Source organism: Suncus etruscus, chromosome X (assembly GCF_024139225.1).
Source record: "Suncus etruscus isolate mSunEtr1 chromosome X, mSunEtr1.pri.cur, whole genome shotgun sequence".
In the NCBI taxonomy this organism is placed as follows: Eukaryota; Metazoa; Chordata; class Mammalia; order Eulipotyphla; family Soricidae; genus Suncus; species Suncus etruscus.
Genome location: NC_064868.1, coordinates 7,598,967 through 7,617,629, shown reverse-complemented (window position 1 = coordinate 7,617,629; position 18,663 = coordinate 7,598,967). Strand labels below are relative to the sequence as shown.

At 40.6% G+C, this 18,663-nt stretch overlaps 1 protein-coding gene across 1 annotated transcript in view; it reads left to right on the top strand.

Moving 5' to 3' along the window:
• The window catches only part of CDKL5 (cyclin dependent kinase like 5), a 155,319-nt gene that overhangs the window by 129,640 nt on the left and 7,016 nt on the right, over positions 1 to 18,663 (top strand). The window contains exons 12-15 of the mRNA XM_049766783.1: positions 909 to 1,010; positions 1,265 to 1,370; positions 4,493 to 4,616; positions 15,855 to 15,954. Of these exons, the coding sequence (XP_049622740.1) occupies positions 909 to 1,010; positions 1,265 to 1,370; positions 4,493 to 4,616; positions 15,855 to 15,954 (432 nt within the window). The remainder of the gene's footprint in view (positions 1 to 908; positions 1,011 to 1,264; positions 1,371 to 4,492; positions 4,617 to 15,854; positions 15,955 to 18,663) is intronic.

Sequence of the window (18,663 nt, the reverse complement as noted above, 5' to 3'; positions counted from 1 at the left end):
TTTGTTGTATGTTCTTGGGACCACCTTCAAGAGCAAAGGGATTGACCTGACACTGCAATTTAAGGACTTAGGTTAGAGGTAAATCATTTTCTAAAATTTTTATAGATAATTCAGCTGATAAAATTCAGAGAGAGATTTGTCACCAAGTAGAAAGAAGATGGGTTCTGTTAGATGGTTTTCTTTTCATACTCTATTCATAGAGTATTTTGGGAGTGAGGAAGAGAAGACAGCTATCACTTTCTTAGGAGAAATGGGTAGCAAGATCTCCAGAGATGAACTGTGGTGTTTGTGGTTGGGTTGAAAGAAAGATAGGAAATGTAAGTGCTTAATATGCTAGAGAAATTTAGAGAGACCACTACAAATATTATAGTAGTTAGGGGAAATCTTAAAACCACACATTCTTGAGAGTGTTTTTTCTACGTGTTGATATATTTCTAAGAACAGTAGTTTTCATCTGAATCTTATATATAAATCCTTCATGAAAAAGACCTTTAGATTGGCACAGTTCTTTTTGGTTTGGACAATTCAGCCTAAAATCTGTTAGAGAAGTTTTAGATTATCCAGTAGTCTTTAATTAGACTGTGGCTCAAAACCCTGACTAGATATTACAAAGATGAATTTCTTTGTCTTCAATAATTAATCGAACTATTTTCAGAGTAATTTATTCCCTGTTCACTTTAACTTTAATGAGAATTTCACTTTCCATCTGTGTGACATTTGTTGGACTTATTTTACATTCTTCAGATGATTCACTCTTTAACAGGACAATTTGTATTTTAGTTTTGGGTATTTTTGTATTTTTGCTAGGTATGGAGCCAGTTATACTTACTAATGCCCAAAGTGACGTTGGTGATTTTCATCCCTAGGAACAGGACCCTCCTCTAAGTCTTTTAAACTTTACCTTCCAGCCTGGTGAACAGATTCCTCCAGAGATGACTACATCTCGTTCTTCTGGAAAAGAATCTTCGAGAGAAAGCACTGCTTCCTTCCACTCACGGCAGAAGTCCGAGGTCTGAATTCATTGAGACATTCTAGAACATAGCTGTGACCGTTGGTCATTCACATCCCAATACCCTATCAAAACCAACTCTTACTCAAGCCCAGACAGAGTGGGTGCTGCCCTGTATGATAAGCAGTGTACCTCACTCGAGCTGTGATTATGAGTTTGCTCATTAAACGGTCCTCATAGATTCTAGATCTGTGAAGCTTAGTTCTAAGCTCACAGGCAGCATGTTTAGTTGTGACCAATCTGTTTCCTGTACAGGGTGGAGCATATCATGACCCTCACTCTGATGATGGCACCATCTCCAAAGAAAATAGACATCTGTACAATGATCCTGTTCCCAGGCGAGTTGGCAGCTTCTACCGAGGTAAGCCCAGGGTGCCTTTGCTCATACTGGCATGATGCCTGCAGCCCACACACGCCACGATGCTTCCCTGCTCTGTTTCCAGTCACTGTGCTTGCTGGTACTGTAGCCCCCAACACTTCTCCCTGCTTTGGGCCCTGCTCTCTCTCATGGCTTTTTTGAGGAATTTTCCACTCTGTCTCCCTGTGTCCTACATTGCCATCAGAACTGTCCATGAAGTGATACTTCTAAAGTGGGTTTCTGACCACACTACTTAAGTCACGAAGTGTTTATCACTGTCCCCTTTAAGCCCAGCACTGTTCAGGCTCAGAACAAGATAGTGAATAAGGACAGCCTATGTTTCGGCCCTCTAGAGTGCTGAGTGTTGGTAGATGGGATCATTATATGGAACAAAAGACAGGTTCACAAGCTACAGGGGAAGAAATGAGGATAAAGGAATCCTCTATTTCCCACTCTCCTCACTTGCTACCTGGCCTCTGGTGGCTTTCCATGGGCATCAGGACAAAATAGGAACAGCCCAAGCTAGAACTAACCCACTGCAAACTCCACCAGCCATGACTCTGGCCATGTCTCCTACTGGTCCTTGTCTTCCCACTCCTCCAGCCAGGTCCATACCCATGTTCCCGTAGCTTGTTTCTGCTCTTCCCAGACCCTACTGCCTCTCTGTCCCAGCCCTGTTCCTCATCTCTGCCTCTTTTGCTCTGTGACCAAGTTGAAGCTCTCAGAGTCATCTTGAGTGCTCACTGACAGGCAGTTTCCTAAACACTTGTGCTGAATGACAGAATGTCAGCTGCACTTACCTACCCTGCACAAGCAACTTCAACTATGACACCAGATGCTCTGGGGATGGACAGATCTAATTAGAGATATGGGCATAGTTTGGGAGTGCTATGTGGTGACAGTGTGGGATCCCCAGGGCATGCTGGACCCTGGCAGACTGGCAGCAACACCACCAAGATGATGGCAGGTCCTACAACCAAGATGCTTTATTTCTTGAAGCCATCAAGGGGTTCTGTGACCTTCTAAGTTGCCTGTGCCCATGTTCCCTGGATTCCATTCCTTCTATTGACTTCAGAGGACAGATAGATAAAAGCAAGGAATGGGAGTACTAGAGGATATGGGCAACTGTATAGGTGATTTTATTAGGAGCCCAGGCTAAATAGACGAATTACAAGTGTGACTCAGGAACAACTAACTATATGGACTGAACAACTACTTTGTTTGTTCACCTACCTATGATTCTAGGGCCAGTGTGATAGCATAGCATTGAGGGTGTTTGCCTTGTACGTGGCCAACCCAGGTTTTATCCCTGGCATCCCATATGGTTCGTGAGCCTGCCAAGAGTAATTTCTAAGTGCAGTGCCAGGAGTAATCCCTGAGCACCACCTGGTGTGGCCCCAAAACAAATGGATAAAAAGTATGATCTCGTGGGCTGGAGTGATAGCACAGAGATCGGATGTTTGCCTTGCATGTAGATGACCAGGGACAGATCCAGGTTTGATCCCCAGCATCCCATATGGTTCCCCCATCCTGCCAGGAACGGTATCTGAGCACAGAGTCAGGAGTAACCCCTGAGCATCACCGATGTGGCCAAAAATAAAACAAAAAAAATAGTATGATCTCATGATTACTTTAGATACTTATTGGACTAACAATTCAACTCATGTTAAAATTAATTTAGAACAAATATGGTAACATTGATGAGAAAAAGAGCCTTTTGGTTTTATTGCTGTTTTTCATGCAGAATGAGCCATACTCATGCACTTTTACTAGCTAGAGAAGTTACTTAAATGATTTGAAATGTTAGTGAAGTTTTAAATTCATCAATTACTATTTTGATCCCTGAAAAAGTTTTTTTTATAGCAAGTGAATTAAATTGTTTCATATCGTTGGAGCCCCTCATTGTCTTCCCGAGAATTCCCTTCAGAGTTTGCCAGGTAGAACAGAAGGTCTGGATACAGAAAAAAAAAAAAAACGATTTAGCTATCAGATATGTCTAGGGCTGTGTCATTTCAGTGATCCTATTCACTTGAGCTAGATGGCTGTTTAGTGGTGTCACTGAATGACAGATATTTCCAGAATATTTCTCATCTTCAGTCCTAGTGAGCAGGAGTCCAGTGAAATACTGTCATTTATCTTGATTTTCAATTTTGTACAAGTTCCTTTTGTGAGGAAATTTGCAGTATAGTTTGATAATTTTACTAAGCTTAGACTAGAAGAAGAAGTAGGAGGAGGAGGAAGGAGGAGGAAGAAGAAGGAGGAGGAGGAGGAGGAGGAGAAGAAGAAGAAGAAGAAGAAGAAGAAGAAGAAGAAAGAAGAAGAAGAAGAAGAAGAAGGAGGAGGAGGAGGAGGAGGAGGAGGAAGAGGAGGAAGAAGAAGAGATATTCCTCCTCAAACTGACAATTATCTACTGAGATGCATTGTTCTTTCTGTTCATTCCTACGTTGAGAATTTATAGGAAGAGTAGCATTTGGGGTGTGTGTAAAAAAGTAAATTTTTAAAAATTTATTTTCCAAATTATCAAATTGACAGTGCTTTATAGTGTCAAGTGTTAAACTGCAGCATGTGTATGTCAGCATGCATGTTCTAAGGATCACATTAGACTAAAGTGAATATTTGTTACACGTTTGGGTCTTTGATAGAAGAATGACTCAACTTTTTGAGGGTTGAGAATATCAGTACAGTATTGGTGGTGAGAGCTATTTATGATCTGGGGGGCACATCTGGTGGTGCTCAGGGCTTACTTCTGGATCTATGCTCAGGAATCACTCCTAACAAGGCTTGAGGGGACCATATGGGGGGTATATGATCAAATCTGGGTTGATTTTGTGTAAGGCAAGCACCATACTTCCTTGTACTATTATTCTAGCCCCCATTATATTTATTTATTTTTATATCCTACACTGTTCTTCATTTTATCAACTGGGATCTTAGGCCACACATTGCCTGATTATAGCCAACCCTTATAAATTAATGTAAGCAGGAGAGAGGGATGTTCTCTGATGCTCCCACCCTCAAAAATACCAAAGTTACTTAACTGCCTTATTAGTTTGAGATAAAAAGTAATAATCTAAGAACTCTGTGGCCAACAAAGCACAGCAGTGACTTAATTGTTCTTCCCTCAGTGCCATCTCCACGACCAGATAATTCCTTCCATGAAAATAATGTGTCAAGTAGAGTTTCTTCCTTACCATCAGAAACCAGCTCTGGAACTAACCACTCAAAAAGACAGCCAGCATTTGATCCTTGGTGAGTACTCAGTTTTGTTTCTCCTTTTCTTCAGTGTGATTGTAGATTTAAGACTCAAAGACATTCTAGATAGATGGGATACTTTTCTTTCTCTTGCAGGGCCTTTCTTTCTTGAGAGATTGTTTGATGAGTAATCTGATTTGTACTGTTTATAATGGTTTCTTTCAGTGTGTTTATGTGACATATTATATAAAAGATAAAAAAAACCCTCCTGAGTCAGTACTTCGTTTTGCACCCTTCAGGACATGACTGATGGCTTTGACAGTCCCTTTTTTTGTTTTGTTTTGGTTTTTGAGGGTTTTTTTTTTGGGGGGGGGGTCACACCCGGTAGCGCTCAGGGTTTACTCCTGGCTCTACGCTCAGAAATCACTCCTGGCAGGCGAGCGGGACCATATGGGATGAGGGGATTCGAACCAATGACCTTCTGCATGAAAGGCAAACACCTTACCTCCATGCTATCTCTCCAACCCCAGCAGTCCCTTTTATTGCTATTCCTTTAGCAGAAACATTGCTAACCTCTGTGTCTGGGGTCTTACTCTGTTTTCACCATCAACCTTTGAAGTAGGGTGACCCCGCTCTACAGATGAAGAAACTGTGGCTTAATAAGGAGTTTGCTGGGTTGTAGATGGCCAGTCACAGGAAGAGGAATTCAGGATCTTGACCTGTCTGTTCTGCCTCACATTTTTTCACTTGTACATCACCTGACTTTCACTGGCAGTGAAAAGGGCTCTTCCTGTAAATTTTCAACCTAGGAATGAACAGAAAGAGAAAGAACAATGCATCTCAGTAGATAATTTTCAGTGAATAGGCCAACTGCTCTTTATTTCTTATTCTCAACTGCCCAGACATACTGTTTATGTGGACTTTATAGAACTCTCCTAGATTCTCTATCAAGTGAATAAAAATGCCTCACTGTACTGCAAGTACAATCTTAGAACTAGTTTTTAAGCAGCAACGTTTACAAATATCCATGGGCTTATCTGTAAAATGCTAGTTTTAACATTTATAAGTAAGAGAACTAAGAGCATAGACTGGAAATAGGCTATCTTGATTAATGTTAACTTCTGACCATGTGACTCTAGCATTTCTTCTCCTGGGTTTTCTGGTCTGTAAAATTGAGAGAAGAATTACACCTCCCTCACCAGAGTAATGGGTTCATTACATGAGAGAACATGTGTAAAGCACATGGAATAGTGTTTGGCATCATTAGGATTTGTTCTTTCAGCAGTGTGGATGGTAATGACAGGATGTGTTCATGTCAAAGGCCTCCAACTTACATCTGACATGACATCATGGGGTGCTCCCAAGAACCTTTGGTGCTTCTTTCTACCTGTGGCTGATTTTTGGTTCCTGCTATTGTAGCCCTAACCTGGGAGTATAGATAAAACTTGATGTAGTTAACCCGCATGAGAGATTTTGGGTATGAATTTGGTTAAGTCCTGAGAATTGTATCTGCTGTGAGAATATAGAAATACAGAAGGAATTGTTTTTTCTCTGGGTCACCTATGTTATGAGATATGATGGTCATGAGGTCAGAGAGGTAGTATAGGAGGCAAGGCATTTGCTTTGCAGGCAGCTGACCCTAGTTGGATCCTCGGTACCATAGATAGTCCCCCAGCCCTACCAAGAGTAAGCCCTGAGTGTAGTCAAGTGAAGAACTACCCATGCTGCTCCCAATCTGAAGGGTTTAAGAGCATCACTTACAAGTTATTATAAGAAATTAGATAGGACTAACCAAAATCAAATCCAAATGCTTGATTGGTCTTATTAGCAGATTACTCTTCCTGTCTTTTTCTAATCAGTTTGAGAAGCTTTGGCTTAGTCCTGGATATGTATAGAAATCTTAAAATATTTTAAAATGAATTAATGGTAAAATTGAACTTGAATAAAGGCTTCCCTAGAGCTGTCCTTATTCTGAGCATGTAGTAGAGTTCCAGAATGAATGGGATATCTGGGCTGCATCCTCTGTTCCTCCAACTCCTCCCAATTCTGCTGCTTTACTTCTTCAGGATTCACATTTTTATTGAAGCCATTCATTAAAACTTGATTCATCATGATTTTTTTAAATATGATCTCTGATAGGTTCACCTACTGTGTTTATTTGAGAGAAACGCACAATGTGAATAGTTATTACAAAAACATAAAGGATTCTTTCTATGGGGCAGAGAGATATTATTATAGTGGGTAAAGTGCTTGGCTTGTACAAAGCCAACCCGGGGTTTGATCCCTGATACTACATATAGTGCCCTAAGCACTGGTTGGAGTGATTCCTAAGCATAGAGGCAGGAAAAAGTTCCTGAGCACAGGTGGTATGTGCCCTGAACCCCCAAAGGAAAAAAGAAAACAGAGCACAGTGAATTGTTCTCCGAACTTTTCAATTTAACCTAAGGACAGTCTGGGTCTCCTGGAATAGAAGTCCTATAAGTCTATTTGGACAAGAGAATATTTGTACCTTGGACATGTTTCTTGTATCAAGCTATCAAATTCTACCATGGCAGGTAGGAGCAATAGCACAGTGGGAAGAGTGCTGGTTTTACACATGGCTGGCCTGGTTTTGATCTCCGGCATCTCATAGAGTTCTCCCCAACCCTACTAGAAGTGATTCCTGAGCGCAGAGCCAGGTATAAATTCTGAGCACTGCTCTGTGTGGCTGTGAAACAAAATAAACTCTACCGTGTCCTATCTTAAGTGACAGTGTTGAGTGTAATATGCAGAGTGATTATTCTTACCACCTCACTATCCAAAATCCAGTTGAAAACTGGATGGGTCAGCCAGAAATAGATATTGCAGAGGCCAGAGTGATAGCACAGCGCTAGGGTGTTTGCCTTGCAAACGGCCTATCTAGGATGGACCCTGGGGTCCCATATTGTCTCCCAAGGCAGGAGCGATTTCTGAGCGCATAGCCAGGAGTAACCCCTGAGATCACAGGGTGTGGCTCAAAAAGCAAAAGAAGAAGAAGGAGGAGGAGGAGGAGGAGGAGGAGGAAGAAGAAGAAGAAGAAGAAGAAGAAGAAGAAGAAGAAGAAGAAGAAGAAGAAGAAGAAAGAGAGAAAGAGAGAGAGAAAAACTAGATATTGCAGCTAGATTTATCTTTATTAATGAGAACAGAAGTTTCACCTTCCCTCTGTACTATTTATTCTTCTTTAATGCACAATTCTAGCAATTGAAATTGTTTGTGCAAAACAGGACCCTGGGTGACAGCTATGTGTGGAAGGGAAAGGGTCCCAAACAAGATTCCTGAGCCCCAATGGTGATTTAGGCCTTTTCTCAACAGGAAAATCACTCTGCTTTTATGGTGGCATACATATAGTAATAGCTATGCATATAGCTTGTGTATTTATAAAATAGGCTTCTCACTTTGCTTAAAAAGACAAAGTGTATACATACGCTTAGAAAGACTGCTATCAAAATTGGGTTAAAAATTGACACTTAAACAGTAAACCAAATTAATTAGAAATCCCTGTAGTTAAGGTAAGTGAAGAATTGCTGTCACTCACTCACAATCGCAGGCTTTTTCTTCTTGTAAAATATGAATATAGTGGTTTCAATTACTGCTTGCACTATAATTCAGAGAGTTCTTCAGTGGTTTTCTGTGATTCTGAGGTTCTTTCACAGAGCACATACTCCTCTCTCCAGGTCAGAGAGACCCTGGTGAAGCCTGGAGTCTGGCCCTGCAGTTGCTTGGCCCTGCCCGTCTTCCACCTGGGGGCTGTGACAGCCTGAGGTCACACTCCTATTTTATTTTATTTTATTTTATTTTTGTTTTGGGGCCATACCTGGTGACATTCAGAGGCTACTCCTGGCTCTGCACTCAGAAATTACTCCTGGCAGGCTCAAGGAACCATATGCAGTGGCAGAGATTGAACCCAGGTCAGCTGTGTACAAGGCAAACACCCTACCACTTTGCTATAGGTCTGGCCCTTCTATTTTATTTTTACTTAGCACATACAGAGTTACCCATAAATGTTGGCTGACTTAGATTCAGCCAGTTGGTTGGTTTGGGGTTGGATTTTTTTGAGGGGAGGGGTGTTGGGACCTATCCAGTAGTGCTCAGGTCCCACTCCTGGCTCTGTGCTCAGGGACCCTGGCAAGTCTCCAGGGACCATAGGCTGTGACATTTATGGAAGCATGGTCAGCCTCTTACAAGTCAAGTACCTTATAACCCCTTACTCTCTCTGGCCCCTATGTTTTTTTTTTGTTATAGGTTTGTTCATAATTTTTTATAAGTTTTATTGTGACCAAAGTAGATTACAAATCTTTCACAGTAATATTTAAGGTACATAGTGATAATGAATCAGGACCATTCCCACCACCAGTGCTGTCCTCCCTCCACCCTATTCCCAGCAAGCCTCCCATATCTCTCTGCTTTGTCCCCTGGACTGTTAGAGTAAGTGGTCCATTCTGTGTATAGCTTGTTGTTGACTGAGTATCAATTCTGTTGTCTTTGACTTTGGGTTTGGTGTTTAAGTCTGATAATTTATTATTTCCACTCAATGTTCATAAGACTGTTTGCTCCTGGTACCATCCATTTTCCCCCCTTAATTTATGAGGCAGAACAAGGTGATTCAGATTCTGTGGTTCTGCTGGAAAAAGAAAAGAAAGAAGAAAAAAGGCTGGGAGGAATCCATCTAGAGGCTATAAATATCAATTTAAAAGAAGAAAACTATAACAAAAATGAGGCCAGTGAGATAGCATAGCAGTAGGGTGTTTGCTTTGCACGCAGCCAATCCAGGACAGATGGTGGTTCGAATCTCAGAATCCCATATGGTCTCCCAAGTCTGCCAGGAGTGATTTCTGAGCACAGAGCCAGGAGTAACCCCTGAGAACCACAGGTTTGACCCCAAAACCAATATATATAACAAAAAAAAACCAGAATAAAACAAAACAAGCAACTACAAAAAGGCACAACAGAAACAACAACAGAACAACAATCACAAGAAATAAAAATAAAGAAGAAAGGGGAGAAAAGGAAGGAGGGGCCAGAGTGATGGCGCAGTGGTAGGGTATTTGCCTTGTACATGGCTGACCTTGGACATTCCATATGGTCCCCCAAGTCTAGAGCGATTTCTGAGAGCATAGCCAGGAGTAACCCCTGAGCATCACCAGGTGTGGCTCAAAAATCAAAAAAAAAAAAGGAAGGAGGGCTGGTGTGGTAAGGTTTTGTGCTTTTTTTTTTTTTTTTTTGCATAAGCACAGTAAGCATTAAAGAAATTAGAAAGGGAATTCCCTTGGCCTAAGAGATACAAGGTTTCTCTGCCCTTGAAACATACTATCATGGGAACAACTACAGGCTTTGAACACGCTCATTATCAAACTCCAAAGTCTTTTTATAGTGCTAGGAAATGTTCCGCTCAGTTGTGGATGCTAAAATGAGTCCTCTGTAGCTAGAGATCTTGGTATTTGCACAGGTCATAGGATGAAGTCTAGGATAGAGTCTTCCTTTGTGGTTCTAGAAGTTCTGTTCCATCACAGTTGTTGTAATCAGTCTTCTGTAATTAGTGGTCTTGGTTTTTGCACAGACCCTAGGACAAAGCCTAGGATAGAGTCTTTCATTATGGTTCCAGAAGTTCTGCTCACACTTGTCAAAGTCAGACCTCTGGAATTAAAGATCTTGATCTTTGTACAAATTCTAGGCCGAAACCTAGGCTAGGATCTTTCTTATTGGTCTCTAGCCCCTATGTTTTGTTCTGGTTGCAGTGCCAGGAGCAAACCCAAGCTTCATATATGATAGGCAGGTGATTTATCACTGAGCTACATCCTCAACTGATTCCATTTCAGTTCCTTCTTCGTTTAGGTAACTCTTTGGGATTTTTTTCCTCTTGGCTCCTGTGGAAGCAGTTGTGCTAGATAATTTGTGTAACTCAGATCTAATTGGCCAGGAAGGATAAGAGCTGCCATCATACCCAGTGTCCCACTCCTGCTGTTTATCAGCTATGTTATTTATGCTGGATGCTGAGCCAGATGATGGCCTGAGATAGATGTGATCTCCCACTTGCCCTTTGCTTGGATGGTTCTCAGGACCCACTGTTGGTTGTGCCTGGTGGACTTGCAGGCTCCAGAGTTCACAGTTGTGATCAGCCCAGAGTATGCTCTTCCTTGCTGGCAGTGATTCGGACCCTACTGGCTGGGTCTGTGCATTCTTTGGTATGTGCATTTATCTGTGCTCCTGGCCATGTCTCAGTACCACTCAATTTCCTTGGCTCTCTCCCTGACCGGACCTTCCATTTTTCTGTCCATTTTCTGGGTGTGCAGGTGTCAAGCCTGGCTTTGCCCTCTCTGGTGTGCTCCACCACCACCTCTTGCCCTCTGGCCTCCCTCTGTGCAGTCCAAGCATTCGCTTCTCTTCTAACTTGCTTTCATCTGGCTCCAGGGTAATTTCTTTCTTGCTTTGATTTGGCCTCACAGATCTTTCCCTGCCCAGATCATGGCCCCGTTGCCTCTTCTTGGTTGTGGTTGGAAGATATTTTCCTCATCATGCAATCACCTGGGCTTCTAGTTTTCCAACCATTGATTCTGAATATACCTGCAGTGAGCCTTTGATTCATCTACCCTGTTTAGGGACACAAAGAACAGTAAGCACTGGACATTTTGTCCTGTCCTTTCTGCTCTCCTTGCTTTCCATCTACCATAACCCTATGCTGTGCTTTTTCCCTTTTCTACCACAAATCCTGCTCCTTCCAGGACTTGAACCCCAGCCCTCTCTCTCATGCCAACACCAGTTTTGGACCTCATCAGTGCACATTCCTGTCCCCAGGTTGCCATCAGGATGAACTTATCCTCTATAACCATTCCTGGGCTGGTAGAAAGAACTGTATCCCTATTCCTTGGACAATCATAGAAATTTTCTTACATGTATTTTCTTACATGTTCATTCTTCTCAGGGCCAGAGAGATAGCACGAGGGTTAGGGTACTTACCTTGCATGCAGCCATCCCAGGTTTTATCCCCCAGCACCCCCATAAGTTTCCCTTAGCTCTACCAGGAGTTATCCCTGAGCACAACTGGTGTGTATCCTCCCCAAAAATACTTCTTCCCATTACTCCAAATGTGCTTCTAGAATATGTTGTAGACCCCACCTAGAATGTCATAGCTATATTAGGGATGACGGATGTTTTAGCTTCTGGAAGTTACAGAACATTGAAATAGGATTGCTCACTGCACAAGATGTTCTCTAAGACTCCCTTCAATCAATGCCAAGATTTGTGCTTCAAGTGAACAGCATTGTTCTGCTATATTCCCTAGACCCCTCACCTGACTGACTGCTGGTGCATACTCTCTTTAGACCCCAGGCCAAGGGTTTTATTCCCTTCATCTCAGAGGCACAGTTCATTGTAAATTGACCACACTTGCTGTGTCTAGGCCCAGACTGTTACTGAGGTGATAGGGGTTTTGGGTCCCAGCAGTACTGTGTTTAAAGACCAACTTTTCACCATTTTGTTCTTGCCCACTTCAGCATGTCTGAAGTTGCCTGATTTCAAAATTGTCACTGAATCGATCTGCATTCCAACACTGCTAGTTATTTTATTGGGTATGTTTTATTGCAAACCCTTCACTTCAGAACTGGGAACTCTCAAGCTCTTTAATGTTGGAAGTCCTAAGAGGCTTTTAGAACACTTGTGCCTACTGCACATACTTTTACTTCCTTGGTATTCCTACTAGCTTTTTGACTAAATACTTAAAAGGGAACAATCATTGCTCTTCAAGTGGTCTGAGCTTCTTGTTGTTCTTGTTGTTTAGGGGCTCTTTTGTATATATTTGAGTCATACCCAGCAATTCTCAGGGCTTCCTCTGGCTCTTTACTCAGGAATCACTCCTAATAGGATCAAATCCAGGATGGTCATATGCATGGCAAGCACCTACCTTCTGTGCTCTTTCCCCATTTCAAATAGTTGTATTTTTTTTAATACCCGGTGATGCTCAGGGGTTACTCCTGGCTATGCACTCAGAAATCGCTCCTGGCTTGGGGGACCATATGGGATGCCGGGGGATTGAACCATGGTCCGTCCTAAACTAGAGCGGGTAAGGCAAATGCCTCCGCTCCGGCCCCAAATAGTTGTAATTTTTAACTTCCTTCTTTTTGTCTGTCTATCTCTCTGAGTGCTTGGATTTTTTAAATAGATCTTTTATGGTTTGTAAAAACCATTTTCCTAAGTGGTTTTTAAGGGTGCCAAAATTAAACCTACTCGATCCTGGTGCACATGCTACTACTATCCCATCTCCTAGTTCTGTATATGCTTTATATTCTATCAATATTACAGATTTTTTGTTGAAATCACCAAGTTCAATGTTAATCAAAGAGCAAAGCTAGAACTAGAAATGAACACAGACAAGGAATGATTGGAGAGATGTGCATTAATATGCAGCCCTCCCAAACCAAGAACACCAATGACAAAGGATAGTTTCCTCCATTTATGAGGGACATGGCTATGAAATGTTCCAACTATCAAAAGCCTTTCCAGAGCCACTTGATTCAGTGCTCTTTGGACTTTATAGACAGCCCCCGAAAATCACCAATATTCCTGCTACCCTGTGGTGATAGGTTTTATGATCCCATTTTATGTTCTCCTGCCTTAAAAATGTATATATACACACACATATATATCTTTTTAATGCATTTGGACTCATATTATGTAGAGAGCTTGAATCTTGCTGTTTCTACTTACTTTGAATATTTTTTCATTTTAGTGAATATTATTTGGAAGATGTGATTTATTTTAAATAGCTTCATGGTGTTTTCTATCATGTGCTTCTTTAATAGATATAGATACTTCTTACCTTCACACAGATCTAATCCACTAAAGGATGCTGCTTTGCTCCTATTTTCTTCAATGGTCTAGTAACTCCATCGTTGTTAGGTATGCTAAAACCATAAATAAATTTTAGGGAATCGGTAATAGAAGAAATCCAGTCATGGAGAGTTGTTCTCCACAGTCATAGATATTCAAATGGAAAACAACGCCCATGGAATATTCCTTTTTCAAGAAGTACCAGTATACGAGTTGCCTTTTAAAGACTGTAAATTATTTCAAACGAGACTTCTATTCACATACAAGTAACCAATTTGATGTGGCCCAGGTGGCTTATTTGTTGCTTTTTCATTCTTCATATTTGTGTTTCAAATACCTGGAACACTGGCATCCAGCTGATTGTCAGTTTTCTCAGTTTGAAGCTTTCTTTCCAGAGGAGCGCTTTGTGGTAAAGCATTCATTTTGCTACACTTTTTTTTTCTAGCCTATGTATTTTTAAACTTCACTTTAAAAAATAAATACTTTTTATAAAGGAGTTTTTCTATTTCAGTTGATTTTTTACTTTTATTGACAATCTTTAACAGCACTGGTGGGATGTTTCTCAGTACTTTGGGAAGCTAAATGAATGTGCTTATTGATCTGGGACACTCCTCAGAAAACTAGAAATTGAGCTTCCACTGGACCCCGTGATACTGCTCCTGGGAATATATCCAGGGGGACCCAAAAACATAGTGCAAAGATGGTATCTGCACTCCCATGTTCACTGTAATACTATTCACAATAGCCAGGTTCTGGAAACAACCCAAGTGCCCAAGAATGGGTTAGAGAAATGAAGGCACATCTACACAGTGGAAAACTATGTAGCTGTTAGGAAAAATGAAGTTATTGAATTTTCTTATACATGGATAGACATAGAGAGTATCGTGCTGAGTGAAATGAGTCAGAGGGAGTGGGACAGACACAAAATAATTGCACTCTTAAGCAAGTACCAGCTATTTAAAAATATATGAGAATAATACCCAAAGATAATAGAGATGGAAGCCAGAAGGACTGGTCCATGGTGGGAAGCTTGCTACAGAGGGGACTGAGGTCAATGGTGGAATGCAGTCAGGACAGAGAAGTGGCCATTATGACAATGATAGTTGAAACTGATCACTATGAATAAGAACAGGGTACTGAAAGGAAGTAAAGGGATATGTATGATACCCCTTCTGCAACAGTACTAATGCAAACCACAGTTCCTAAAGGGAAGAAAGGGGAGAGGGGAGAAAGGTGCCTGCCATAGGTGGAGGGGGGTGGAAGGGAAGAGGGACATTGGTGGTTGGATGAACACTGTTGAATGGACAGATGTTGGAACATTGGATGACTGAAACTCAACCATCAGCAGCTTTGTAATTGCATTTCTCATGGTGATTCAATTAAAAATAAAGAAAGGGCTGGAGCAGTGATGTAGTGGTAGGTCATTTGCCTTGCATGTGGCTGACCTAGGACAGACCATGGTTTGATTCCCATTGTCCAAGCCAGGAGAGATTTCTGAGTGCATAGCCAGGAGTAACCTCTAAGCATCACCTGGTATGGCCCCCTCCCCCCAAAAAACCTCATTAGAGTCCAGAGTGATAGAAAATGAGTAGGGTGTTTGTTTTGCATGTGGATGACCCAGGTTTAACCCCAGCTCCTCATATGCTCCCCTGACCACTACCAGGAGTGAACCCTGAGCACAGAGTCAGGAGTAAGTCTTGAGCACTGCGCGGCACAGTCCAAAAACCAGGGAAATTTTTAAAAAGGTCAATAAATGGCCCAGAAAAATAGTACAGATGATAAAGTGCATATCTTGAGCACAAACCTCTATCTATGCCCATCCCACACACACACACACACAATATATATATATAGATAGATAGATAGATAGATATAGATATAGATATAGATATAGATATATCCAGCCAGAGAAATAGCATGGAGGTAAGGTGTTTGCCTTGCATGCAGAAGGATGGTGGTTTGAATTCTGGAGTCCCATATGGTCCCCCTAGCCCGCCAGGAGCAATTTCTGAGTGCAAAGCCAGGAGTAACCCCTGAGCACTGTTGGGTGTGACCCCCCCAAATAAACAAAAAATTAAAAAATGATAAGTAGAAAAATGAAGATATTGAAATATTTCTTCTCTTTATCTTGTAAGGTCATAGATAAGGCACCCTATGAAACCTGTGTTTCATAGGGTTTTTTTCCCCAACATGAAATGGTCCTGTAGCAGTTACTGATCATTTAAAATAAATGCTCAAAATTTCCAGTTCCAGTGAGCCTATGCCAAGGGCTAATCATTAACGTTGGTTGATTAATTTCCTTCTGTGCTTTTTTAAAAGGGTCTTTACCTGTGTGTTTGACTCTTCCTGGCTATTCAAACTTGATATCATGCATGTTAGTCTTTATTATATTTGTTATATGATGGCAGGAAAAATATTGAAAAATCAATATGATAAAAATGTCTTTCCATTTAGGAAAAGTCCTGAAAGCATTAGTCATTCTGAACAACTGAAGGAAAAGGAAAAACAAGGTTTTTTCAGGTCAATGAAAAAGAAAAAGAAGAAATCTCAAACAGTAAGTAGATAGCCAATTTCTGTATACAATAGCTCTACATTTGTATCTTTTTGACACTTTTTGGCCATCAAATGATGATATTTTTCCTGTTGAGACTTGAATGAATAGCTGTCTCTATCTTTTGTCACAAATTCTCTACAACTATCTTCCTCTCACAGAGCCTTTTCTAGGTCCAACAGAATATCCAAGAATAGAAGAAATTGAATTTGGTTGAGAGAATACTTTAAGCCTCTTTAAATAAATGCCTTATCCTTGTGGATTGATATTTATGCAACAACTATGCAGCTACAGGAGCTATTTCTCTCTAGGGGTTAAAGATATGTGAAAACTTAGGAAACAGTTTTGGTTTACATTTAAATCTTGAAATGCAGAACTAACCATCATTTGTTACTCTCCCCTGGCTCATTACCGAATTCCCCTGTTGACAAGTACATTTCTGGGCTGCAGAGTCATGGAGAAGAGATAGTATTTGACATTCCACGGCTTGCTTTAGTAGAAAACTGTGTTTATCTTGTGATTTAACTGTGAAGTGGGCTGAGTCTTATCTCCTGGGAGTACTCGGCCTGAACCCAAGGTGGGCTCCCTAGAAGGGTACATGTGATGTCACAAACTTACCTCACTAACCATAGTAACATAAAGCAGCTTGGGAATGCCCTGCAGGAAGGCTCACGGTCAGAGTTTCTTTATCCACTTGAGACTTGATGTCCCCTTTTATGCCTTCAAGACCAGGCATGTTCATTTAGTCATGATTTTGTTTCTAGTTTTCCTTCATACATAATTCATTCTCATTTATTTAAAAGGGAAAAGGCTTACTCAAAATGGCCTGCTCAGAAGGACGTTGCTTCATCTGTAAGATTTGTAGATTGAGCAGACAGTGTTTCTGAGGTCTGTTCCACTGGGAAGATTCTAGGATGATGACTGAATGATAAGTAAATATGAGAAAAATGATAGCTGCAATATATATATCATAACCCAAGTCAAGGGTTTTATCTCAGAGATGTTCTAGAAATATTAACCAAAGTCTTTCTGGACTTCCTTTCTAGATATTTTTTAATTTGCTGTTTTTCATATATGTGTAATTCATTATGAACTCATTACAAGAAAATCAAGGAAAAGATGATCATTTCTACTGCCCTACTACAACAAGTATTGGATTTTTGTTGTATTTCCTTTTAGGGTTTTTTGTTCTGTGCATAGGTTTGTGAGAAAAAGATAGATTTCTTTTCATTCATTTAAAATATTATTAATAATTCTAGTACAACATTTTTGGGGGTTTTAGGGCACACCCGGTGACACTTAGGGATTACTCCTGGGTATGCAGTCAGAAATCACTCCTGGCTTGGGAACCATATGGGACACCGGGGTATTGAACCGCGGTCCGTCCTGGGTCAGCCACGTACAAGGCAAACACCCTACCACTTGCACCACCACTCTGGCCCTAGTACAACTTTTTATTACAATTAATCATATTATATTATCACAAGTATGTTTTACACATAAATACATACTACATATGCTGATAGACAGATTTTCATTTTAGTGGCTTCATTATATTACTGAAATGATAATTTAAAAAAAAGAAGAAAGAAAAGCAAACCTGGTCTATATCTCTTATTTGAAGTTAACATAAAGCAGAATGTCAAGTCAAAATTCCACTCAAGAATTTCTATATTGGTTAGAATGCATAAACAAAACATATCTAACTTAATATACAATATAAAGTGTTAGTAAAATAAAATGTTCATCATAGAATAATAGTACCTATAGGACAGTTTTCTATCATGAACCTTGAACCATGGACCTTCTTCTCACTGTAGTTATTTCCATTTGAAGGCTTTTGCTCTTAACTTCAGTTCTGTGGCCATTGTAGGATGATTCGCTGGGAGCACTTAGCAGGATCTAAGGAACTGATGGCATTTTTTGTATAGAGATTTTACTTTGATGTCTGCCTACCTTAGACCAACACTAAACCAAAGTCCCTTTGATTACTGTAGTCTCAATCTATTGTTTCTACTCACTTTTACTTTATTGCTCACACCTTCTTCAAATTTAAGTTATTGTTCTAGGGTCAGAGAAATAGCCCAAAGGGTTAGTGTGCACACTTTGCATGCAGAAGTCCCATGTTTCATCCCTGGAACCACATGATCCCCATAAGCATCGCCAGGTTTGAACCCTGAGAAAAATAAGCTGAGAGTAGCCCTGAGTACTACTAGGCGTAGTCCCAAATAAGTACAACAACAAAATTCAAAATTTTATGGCATTTGAATTCAGTTAGGTAAAGTGTTATTATGCTTAATATTATTGTACTCAATCATTCTCTTCTTTTAAATTTACTTTGGGCTTTCATATGTTTTATTTCGATGTAAAGTAACTAAAATATCCCTATACAAGTCACATTGTCTTAGTCCTTCCAAACTCAAAGTTGTTTGTACCTCTACATTTTTAAATTAAAATAAAAAGCATTTTATAGACTTTGGTATGAAGTGTAACATTGCCAAAGTGAACTCAGTATATTTTGCCAGACCTTGGTCTCCTAAGCCTGCCATTGTATTAACTGCCTCTCTGGAATGAACATTTAAACAGAATTAAAGGGTCCTATATCTAGTTGAATCCTTAATTTCACTGATAGAGAAGACCTGCCTGAATTCATAGCCACTGTGAGGAGAGTCCACTGTAGTTTCTCAGGAAGGCAGACCCAGATTCAGTCCT